Below are 11,472 nucleotides of genomic sequence, written 5' to 3'. Positions count from 1 at the left end.
TGCTCGCATTTAAATCCGCGTTGAGGAGCAGTCGAATCTAATCTGTAGATTGCGTTTCTCCCAGTTGATCTGGTTATGCTGGATATCTTATGTGTAGTAACACTCCATGTGGGATCGGTTGCTCTTTTTTTTCCTCCTTCTAGTTCGCCTGGTTCGTATAAATACCTAACGGTGACATTACCCAGCAGTGGGGACGCTAGCGTCCCTGGCTGCGTTGAAACATTTTGTTGCTGTTGTCCGCGTTCACTGACGCGGGGTATATATTTTTTTGTGATTGCATTTACAGGTCTCATGTTTGTTGTTCTGGTAATTTCATTATTCAGTGCGGCTATCACGTTTGGCAGTCTTGCAACCCATTCACGAGATCTCGTATCGTAAATGAATTCCCTCGCGTACTGGTATCCGAATAATCTCTCAGCGAGTGTTCTATTAAATCGCTCAACAATTGCCTGATCCCGATGAATTTCAGTATGTCCTCGTCGTATGGTAACGTTATGCTGCTTTGTCAGTGATGACACCGCGCCCTGAAATTCCTTGCCAGGATCAACTTGTAATAATCGTGGCCAGTTTAGAGGTCCTCGTTGATAAATTCGTTTAAACGCAGAGGCGACTTCGGACGCTGTTTTAGTCGCTAACGGTTCTGCTTCTTTGTATCTACTGGCAACATCAACTACTGTTAGCGCGTATTTGTATATTTTTCTACGGACAGTATCATGAGGCAGGAATAGTATGTCAGCCTGATGAACTTCATTGGGCACACTAACATCAAAATGTGCAAAGTTGATTTGTCGAGGTGGTGGTAAGTAGATTTGCCATATTGCTTGTTTTGATAGCCAATTTTTGGCAACCTCGCGTGTTACTGATGCCGCGTTGGCGAGTTTATTAATTGCTGAGTTACCTCTCCAGTATCCGATTGGGGAATAATAAATCGCTTGCATTTTTATTTAATTATCCAGCGCCTAATACTAATTTAGATTTCATCGCTGATCTTACTAACCAATTAGCGAGTGACTCCTTAAATGATTTATTTTTTATGGCGCTTAGTGCATGAATTAATTTCACATCCGCGATATGCCTGTCTTGTAGATCTTTACTTCGATAAGCAACATCATGTATGTGACACGCTGCGTCGATAGCGTTTATCGGATACTCTCCCGGTTTTGGTTTAGATTGTTCATCAAGTCTGATATCTAGTCGGGTCCCTGGACCGCAGTAATTGTATCCTGGGAGATGTTTTTCTCCGGGATACTTTGCCCAGGGAGTTCCGGGGAGCTTTCCAAGTTTGGCTGCAATGTCACCTCCGCTAAATTCTCGCTTTTTTTTGAAATCTAAATTTTTTTGTGCCACATCGCGTACACTTACCAGAAAGTGCTTGTCTGTTATTTTTTGTTGTAATGGTTGTTAGATCATTCGTAGGGGTTCGTGCCTTACACTTCACACAATATAGATCCATAATTATTATTCTTTATATACAAATGGAAATTACAGATTTTTCTGCGACAAAAAAGAAAGAGCCAGTTAAGCATAATTCAGTGCTACCAAACTCTATCCGCGCGATTATAATTGGGCCATCCGGTTCAGGTAAAACACAGCTGTTGCTGAACTTGATAATGAAGTGGATGAAATGGGATAAACTGTATTTGATAGCTCCATCTGTAGATGATCAACGATGCTATAACGTTATAAAAGATTTTAATGAGAGTGCAAGCGCGCTGAGTAAAGACGGTGAGGATGTTGTTGAATTTATCACTGATATCGAAGAAGCCCCCAGCGTCGAGGATCTTGATGAATCAATTAACAACCTAGTAGTGTATGATGATGTTATGTTGGACAAGCAAAAAAATCCCGCAAGAATATTTTCCCGGGGACGTCACAAAAACACTGATGTGATTTATGTTACTCAGCGTTATACACAAATTCCTAAAGTAATCAGGGATAATTGTAATCTTCTTGCGATATTCAATGGAGTTGATACACATACACTGAGAAATATTCATCAAACCTGGTGTGGTGGCGATATGGATTTAAATAAATTTAAAAATTTCTTCAGTCATGCTCAAAGAAAACCTCACGGATTTGTGACAATAAATTTACACGATCCCAGAACAAGATACCGTATTGGACTTGATACACTATTTGCAACATAAAAATGTTTTTCCTTGGAAACTCATTTCCCAGAGCAGCAGAGGGGATGGACCCGACCCATGGATTTTTCAATAACGACCCCGCCACGGAAACTGTTTCAGATTTATTGAAGTAACCCAAGTTGTCAGTGCAAACTCAACGAGTTTGTCCCTGGAAACTCTTCGAGTTTTCGGGGGACATTTTTTTTTTGTCCTGTATTCTGAATAGAAGGGTTTATTTCGTCGAAATAAGCCCTCTATCGAGGAATAGTTTCCTGGAGGGGTTTATTGTGCAAAAAGTTTCGGTCTGTACAGCCTCTCTGCTGCTCCGTACCATTAAAAGTGACCCTATATACTAATTTGACGGTATGGAGTTAGAGTGGAATTATAGTTATTAACTTGTCATGAAGATGATTTACACTGTGTGTGTGTGTGTGCGCGCGCGCGTGTGTGTGTATGTGAAATTTCGTTATTTTTTTATACTTTTCAAAAATCATTTTACTTCATTTCCGGAATTTAGGCATGGCCACAAAGGTAGGGTAATCGAAGTAACTACTCTTTATACCTTTTACTGAACGAAAAAGCGGAGGAATCTATCGGAAATGATAAACAAGTATGATTGTACTCAAACCGTTTTACTTCCATGAAGCCGTTTTGAAGTTTTGGGTCATCTCTCGCCCCCTCCTCGTACAAGCCTCGTCTGCTGACTTGGAAGCACTGTAATTGTTATTATTGCAAATGTAAAATGGGGAAACACACGCCCACCCCCAAAAATCAAACAAACAACCCCATAAAAATATGAGGCAAAAATATAATCAACTTTAAAAAAAGGCGTACGCTTGACCGCTAAGACACCAAGAATAACTTCCCTTGATCGCCATCAGATGGCGTTCTCGTAAGTAAGGGAACATGTCAGAGAGAATTGCTGAGCACAGGAGCAAAATGGAGTATTTCTACACCTAAATGCATCGCAAACTGTTTGTGTTACGCTTCCCTTTTTTAGATTCAAGCGGAGGATTTCGTATTTATCACGAAAATCCGCCATGGAGAGAGAACACACGAAATTAATGCTAGTCAGCGCTAACGTAGGATCCATATTCGAAGACGTGAGTGCAATAATTAATATATTTGCAGTTTGTCAATTTTTTATTTAGTATCTGCTTTACATTGCTCTGAGCTGTTAGGTTCCAGTGATTGTTTTAATAGATGTTTTTCGTTAAATGTTGCATAAATTAATTTTCTCAACCAACTTGTTCGGTATTTATGTTACCACCCTGTTGACCCCTGCATTTCCTGTATGTTTACATTACAGTACCGTGTGTGGGTGGTGTTGGTGGGCATAATGGTTGTTTAAACACATCTGTTGGGAAAACACACTGCCTCAACCTCAAATTTTGCTTAAAATTGTCTGAACCAATTTTCGCAGTGTTCAGTGTTTAACTTAAAGGTTTTAAGCGTATACTGGTGTAAAGTTGTACAAGGTTTATAGTAAGCGTCATACAGGTTATTTATGCGTCCATTACCGCCTGTTTCAGTAACGGGTGTCGGTTTTCAGATTTGATTGCTCCAACCATTAAATGGCATTTATGCACTTTATTTGGGTCCTCGTATAACCATATTCATCTGCAAAGTCAATGTTTTACACGTCCTGAGAAACAAGGCAAAACTCATTGTTAAAGTACATGTACATTTATGGACGAGGTCAGCGTAAAGGTGTGTTCCAGTATAAACCGGGATGAAGGTTGCATGTTGTGATGTCACAGCAAAAGCCGTCATGTTGAAGAAAGTTTGTGCTTACTCTATGGACATGTTCTTTTCTTGAGCTGGTTTAGTATTTGGCCACCACTATTAAAATCCAATGCGATCAATAATTTGGGAAGTTTCTTGATGACAGTTAAGGTGCAGATCATTTCAGTATTCTGAACTGAAAAGACCTTGGTTAAATTATATTAGTATTAAATTTAAGAACAGCAATATTTATTATTAATAAATGTGCCTACATAACCACATTAGCATACTCTTTAGTCAGGTATACATTTACATGGAACACAACTTTGATTTTGCATTGTTAGTATTAATAGCATTTTTAAAACATTAGCCGTGGCACGCTGACAAGATAGAAGCTAAATGCCCTTGGATTACAAGTCCATTATTCTATCAACTGAGCTTTCACAGGTCCTCCACAGATCTCATAACTAACACACACTTATGGGTTTGTTAATATCAGAATAACTTTTGTATCATTGGTCATGTAGAAAATCTGTGATGTATTTTGCGTTTTTTATAATTATGGAGAAGGTGGAAAGTATAACACTGTTTTTCATGAGAATGAGCTGATGTTTGATGACTTCTTTATCATGACCACTGCACATATCTTGCATTAAGGCAAAATGTTGGATAAAATGATTCATTATATTATTAATGGACCTGGGAGCATTCACTGAGTCAGATTCACTTCTGAGTGTATTTTTATTATTTTTGTATCATTTTTTTCAAAGGTCATGCACGTGCACAAATTTGTTTTGTTGGAATTCAGTAGATAGCAATCTGATCAGATCAGTACCAATAATTGATTACAGATCGTATAGTGCCGTTTTCTGTCTTCAGCTTTTTTTTTTTTACATTGATTATAAATGTGTTTTTTAAAACAAAAGGGGTTGGTGGGTGGGTTGGAATAGTGTGAAATCAAGACAGAGTGTTTACTTCCCATATAGGTATATTTAGACAGAATTACAGGGGCCCCGAGTGGTCTAAAGCGCTCTCCGTTACGGATCACTGCCATCTCACCTCTGTCTGCGTGGGTTCGAGTCTCGGATTTGGCTAATGTGGATATGTGAGAAAGCTTGCCAGTAGCTTCTCATGGGTCGGTGGTTCTTTCCGGGCTTTTCTGAGTTCTTCCTCCACCATTAATACTGGCCACCATGTATAGCCAATCGTGTGCTGAAAAATGGCGTTAAACCATACAACAACAACAACAACAACAGAATTACAGGGTTCAGAGCAACTGTTTCACTTGAATGACCATCCAGAATGAGTCTAGGTGCAGCAGAGGCTAATCCCAGTATAGTGTGTCCCAGGTTAATTGAAAGATTGCTTTAATCTACCTGGATGTTAAAACTATCCTATACGTGAATATTTTTGCCAGATTTGACTTCATTGCTCCCATTTGCCACTCTAAGGTCCATCCAGTTGATTATACCTCAAATTTATATCAGTAGCTGCTATTTGAACCACATCAACTATTTATAAAAACAAGGATTTACTGAGAAGGTGTGAAGCCTACAGTCTGTCCAGTCATATAAATAGCCAGGGTGGTTTTGTCTTGCAGAAATAAGTGAGGTTGTTCTAAATATTATTGCACCCTAATTTTGACAATGGCACATTTTCTTCCAATCCCTTTAGATGGAGTTGTACCTTTGGCAGTTGCTTTGTAAGTACTTGCATATCAGATGCTTTAGTTAAGCTAGTTGACTGTGAGTTTTTAATTTGGTGCAAAAGACCAAGATTATTGTTATTATTGATGGATAGTCAGTAAGGTGTTTACATGTCAGAACTTTCAATAACCACTTCCAAGTACATCATAGACTTAGAAATAATATGGTATATATCTCATCTCCCATGACTGTGCATCCTCTGGTCCCTCAGTAACTGGATTGTCTATTTCTGAAACAGAATTCTGTGACTATACATGGACCCCTATTTTTCTTATTAGGACCCATATTTTAGGAAGCCTGGATGTCCATGACTCTCAGTGTCAGAGATTTACAGCTTTATGACTTTAGTTCTTAAAATATGTAACAGAAAGAAGTGAAAACCAACAGTTTTAAGTAAAATCAACATGCAAATTATTTTTCTAACATGCTATGTGAAAATTTAAGAGACACTTGCAGTGTTATGAACTAAATCCCAGATAATCCTAAATGTCCTATCTCTAGTCCAAAACTATAGAATGTTATGAATGAATTCCAGTAGTCTCCAATGTCCTGATATAAAACAATGATGTAATCCAGAATGTCTTTGAATGAGCATTCCGATGAATATTTTAAATAAATAATTGCTACCAAATTATATCTGAGCATAGGTATGGCGCTGGCTTTCAAAAAGTTGTCGGCAAAAAAAATGCCAGCCTCAATATTTTGTCACCAGTTTTCAAAAAAAATATCACCATTTTCATAATTTGGTATTATCTGTTTATCTCAACGTTCTTGAGACCAAGGTAATATTGTCGACATAACCAGATAAGTGGGGGGGGGGGGCTGAAAATTAATTGAAATTTCACATAGACGTGAATTTCATGAGATGACCTGTCATCATTGACTAGAATTTACACAGAAAAAAATGGAAATTTTGATTAAATGAAGACATCTAGTCAGAAATACACTCGTATATTGACAACTTACATTTGTGTAGTACAGTCCACAACGCGTTAAATAATATACATGCATATGCACAATCCATGAATTAGAATATTCGATCAGAAAATTCATATATCAGTCAAATCCCATTAGAAAACACAACTAAAATATATATATAAGAAACAGTTGTCCTCGTTTGATCTATATCCCATTGTCAACAAATACGTGAAACAACTTATTCTGATATTTGTTATCCTAGTAGCATATGGTTGTACATGTACTTAAATTAGCCTAGATTTTGTGAGCCAGAGACAACTACCATGATGTCGAGGCTACCAAGGGGATGAGGCTGTCCATAGGGAAATGAAAACATATGAACAAATTAATAAGTTTAACATTCTTGTAAGATGTCCCACCTTTATTTAACTTGATGGCCAGATATCTATTGTTTCAAACTATTAGAATTTTAATTTTGGTTTTAAACCACCATTGGTAGCGATCGTAAGCATGAACTTTTTTGGTGCAAACAAGAAACTTTCACGGCACAATAAATATGTTCCAATCACTATGAAGAATGAAACAATGCTTTGATTTAAGTTTGTTGCTGACTTTCTTTGATCAGAGGTCTTCGGCTTGTTTTGGTGAAGGTTCATGTGGTTGTTTTTAACAACAAAAAATGCTGTCACCAAAACAATTGCCAGATGGTATATTTTGTCGCCAGTAAGGAAAAAAAATTGCAATTTGCGACAGTGGCGAAGCCTAGAATACAACAGAGCATGGATTCCAAACTGATTTACAACAGGAATGATGAAACCTTATTTCAAACCTGATTGTGTACATTTTCACTTGACCTAGATGTGAATCATTCCAACAGAAAATCCCAAAGCTAGGGCCTAGAACATTCCAAAATCAAATGCTGTGTAAACATTCTATTTATAACATAATCATGGACTAAAGTTAAGCACACAATTAAATATACATAATAACAGAGAGCCATGAACACAAGCCATTGACATAGTGATCCATACCAAAAGATCTTTCATAAAAATATGTCAGTATCTTCACTTTAGAAAAAGCTTGGTTTGGTTTGGAGTTTGCAATACAGAAACACTAGCTGCTATTTTAATTCATGGCAGTTGGAGTAAAGTGCTTTGCCCAGGAACATTGGTAGGATTCAAACCCACACCATTTCAGTTTAGAGTTTAAGATGCTAACTAATGTTGCACTGCAGCTTCCATCTCCATTTGTTGTCTCATATGACATATGGGATGGTGCATCAGGCCTTTAGGAGGACTGCTTTCATGTAGTTCAGATGATCACAGTTAAACCAAAGGGTTTCCCCCAAAGCTAAAAAAGGCATAGTAATTATCTTTAAAAAAAATAGACTTATCCTTTTCTCAGAAAGGACCTTATTTTATAATGAATTGTTTTTGTCTTTGTTTTTCTTAATAATAATAATAATAATAGTAATGATAATAACAACCATTTACAATTAAATAAAGTTAATTCTAAATGAACCTGGTGCCAATTTGAGACCCAATATGGCTGTCAAAGCAGTCATCTTGAAAATCATAGGGTTTTCACTAAAGACTTCTTATGAAGTCTAGGTCATCATTAATGAAAATGGTGCTGATCTGACAGCCAATATGTCCACCACAACAGCCATCTTGAAAAACTTATTAATGCTTCCCATCCTAAACGAAAAGTCACATTTACATGGAATTTTCACCAGAAGACTTCTGATAACGTCTGGTTGGTTCTGAATGAGAATCTTGCCATTCAGATATATAATATGGCCACCACAGCAGCCATATTGAACATCATAAAATATTGCAATTGGTGGTCTTGTCAGCATGGGGTTTTGACAGAAAGACTTCTTATGCTGACTAATTCGTCCTACATGAAAATAATGCCAATCTCTATGCCCATCATGAGAATCTTGTTATAGTTTTTCCTCAGATGTCCGTTTCTGCATGGAATTTTTACTAAAAGACTTCTTGTTGGGTTGGTCATAAATAAAAATGGTGCTGCTCAGTTTTTGATGGTTGCTGGCTATCTTCAAAATTAAGTTATCACTACATCTGAATGAATGATCACAATCAGCATGTTTTTTTTATACTGAAAGACATGTTGTGATGTCAGGTTAGACATAAATGAAAATGGTGCTTGTCTGATCTCAAGTATAGCTACTATGCCCGATGCTGGCCGTCTGGAAAATCTTAGAATCATTACTTCTAATAAATGGCTTGATATATTAACACTATGCTTGCACCAGAAGACATATTGTATTGAGTTTGTTGTAATGGAAATGGTGCACATCTGATGTCCACTATGGCAGCCATCTTGAATATATTATTATTGTTACTCATCCAGAACATGAAGTCATATCAGCATGGGTTTTCACAAGAAGACTTCTTACCATGTCTGGTTTGTCCTGATTTCATATGGTGTTGATGGTGGTCATCTTGCTACTCCTCTTCAGCAGATAGTCATTTTGACATGGAGGTTTTCATCAAAAGAGTTTTTTAACCCTTGATACGGTTATCATGGTTCCATCTTGAAAATATTATTTCTGCTCCTTCAAAAAAGCTGGCTATATCGACATGGAGTTTCACCAGTAGACTTCTTGTAATACCTAGTTGGTCACACCACTCCAGTGGCTTAGTGGTTAGATCATCTGCCTAGGGTGCAGGAGGTCATGGGTTTGAACCCTGGTCAAGTAATATCAAAGACTTTTAAAAATGGTGCTTACAGCTGCCTTGCTTGGCGCTCAACATTAACAGGTTAGTGTTAGGACTGGTTGGCATGGTGTCAGGATAACGTGACTGGGTGGGACATCATGCTGTATGTCTGCGGCATGATGCCCTTGTGGTAGTCATCACTAGAAACTTTCACACTATGGACATCTTAGTGATATGACTGAAAAATTGTTAAAAGCTATGTTAAAAATCCAAATCACACACACAGACATACACACACCTAGTTAGTCCTAAACAAAAATGGTACCAGTTGTACATTCAATATGGCTGCCAGAACAAATAAAGATAATCATGCTGTTACCACTACTCAGAATGGATGCTCATAGTGATATGGGTTTTAGCCAAAAGATGTTTAATGGTGCATAGTTGGCAATAAAAAAAAACAGATTGCCAATCTAGCATCCAGTATGTCCACTGTTGTGGCTAATTGGAAAATCTTGTTATTGTTGAAGATTGTCAGAAATGGTTTTAACACTCAGCTTTTAAAAGGAAGAAACTTTTATCTCAAATTCATTTACCTAAATTCTTTATGCTCAGTAGAACATCACTCCCTTCAAAAGACTCTTGAAAACTGATGCACTCTTTAATTTTTTTGGATGAACTGTGATTTAATTTAATGAAGGACAGGATTTATGTGTTGTTCATTTGATGTGCCTTAAAAAAAATGAATGCTATAACCAGGAAATAGTATGACTCAGATTCAGTGCATTGTTATCCCACATTAACTATTGTAACTTCTTGGATTCAAGTTAAAAGTTGAAAATTTAATTGAATATGAGTTCTGATGTTAAGAGAAAAGATTGCAAATAAAATCTTATGTACAAAAGAGGCCAGGGTCACATTAGTGTGAGTTTTTTCTCTCGGCATGATAATGTTTATAGTGGCCATTGGTGACTAGTAAAAATAGAGGTGGGTAGTGTAATTGTTGACAAAACTCTGGTTTCACTTGTCTGTGGGCAAGTATCCTGCAAACATAAGATTGCCCAAGCTAGATTGGAGTATGTGCTGGGCAGCAGACAAGTGGATTTGTCCATCTGTGCAGACCTTAATCTTGCTGCACATTTTCAAAGTCAAGGTCACAGCAAGTCAATAAGAATAAAACAGTGAATACAGTTTGTGACCGCATAAAATGACCAGACTTTTGAAGCTGAAAGATAATGGTGTAGAAAACCAAAAAGTCTTTTTTTAGTTTGGTGATTGTGACCTTGACTTTTAAGTTGTCAAATCAAGCAAGAACACAGGCATATTTATTTTGCTGTACATTGATATCACTGTGATGACCTACTGTGTCTGCACACTGATGCCACTATCATGACCTACTGTGTCTGCACACTGATGCCACTATCATGACCTACTGTATTTGCACACTGATGCCAATATCATGACCTACTGTATCTGCACACTGATGCCAATATTTATAGGTTACTGCATTTGTATGGGAAAATATGAACGAGTTTTCGGAATGAATACTGCACGAACTTGTGAGTGCAGTATATCCTTCCGACAAAACGAGTTCATATTTTCCCATACAAATGCAGTAACCTTTTTATTATATGCTCATTTTTTTTATTCTACCTAAGGTTTAATTATATAAACAAAATACACTACAAGAAACAACGTAAATGAATGAATGCCGTATTCCAAACTAAATACACAAGCGCAGATTTGACATTAGAAAATGACATCATTATTAATGCGCACATAGCTCCACCCAGATAAATTTGAACTTCGTCGCTTGGTCGACACAACTTTCGAAAGAAAATGGCATGTCTAGTTAAAATTGAAATTTGCAGTCATATTGTGAATGAATGCGCATTGCAACGACTTTTCCATTTGATCTGGAGTGAATATATTTTGGTATTTTGTTTCGATTCAATGAAAGTTTGTGGTTTTGGACTGGATTCATCTGTGCAAATTATACATGAAATACATTGGATTGAAGTGGCGCGGGAGAAGCTTGTTTACGTCTGCAGATGTGTTTCTGTTTCTGTCATTGAATGTTTGAAATCATAACGTGGGGAAAATATGAAGTCTTTCAATTGCAATTTTAAAAAAGATGCTATGGAATTTAATGTGTATTTCATTTTGAGTGCAGTAAGGAGGATGCAATTGCACTTATCATCGAAATTACAGCACACTTTTGAAATTATTATCCAGATTGAAAACCTATGACATGGCTCATGTAATTTGGATTTGCAGAATTAAGAAAAAACATATTGAGGAAATTCAGGATGT

The 11,472-nt window shown here is 37.1% G+C and overlaps 1 protein-coding gene across 1 annotated transcript in view; it reads left to right on the top strand.

Annotated features, from left to right (window-relative positions):
- Window positions 1–3,017: 3,017 nt before the first annotated feature.
- LOC149795300 (inositol polyphosphate-5-phosphatase A-like) overlaps window positions 3,018–11,472 on the top strand; it is a 143,391-nt gene continuing 134,936 nt past the window's right edge. The window contains exon 1 of the mRNA XM_089965029.1: window positions 3,018–3,229. Within this exon, the coding sequence (XP_089821155.1) occupies window positions 3,167–3,229 (63 nt within the window). The 5' untranslated portion in view covers window positions 3,018–3,166. The remainder of the gene's footprint in view (window positions 3,230–11,472) is intronic.

The sequence above is a fragment of the Sinohyriopsis cumingii genome, chromosome 7 (genome assembly GCF_028554795.1).
Source record: "Sinohyriopsis cumingii isolate HCF-2022 chromosome 7, ASM2855479v2, whole genome shotgun sequence".
Taxonomy (NCBI): Eukaryota; Metazoa; Mollusca; class Bivalvia; order Unionida; family Unionidae; genus Sinohyriopsis; species Sinohyriopsis cumingii.
This window is presented reverse-complemented; position numbering and strand designations above follow the sequence as displayed.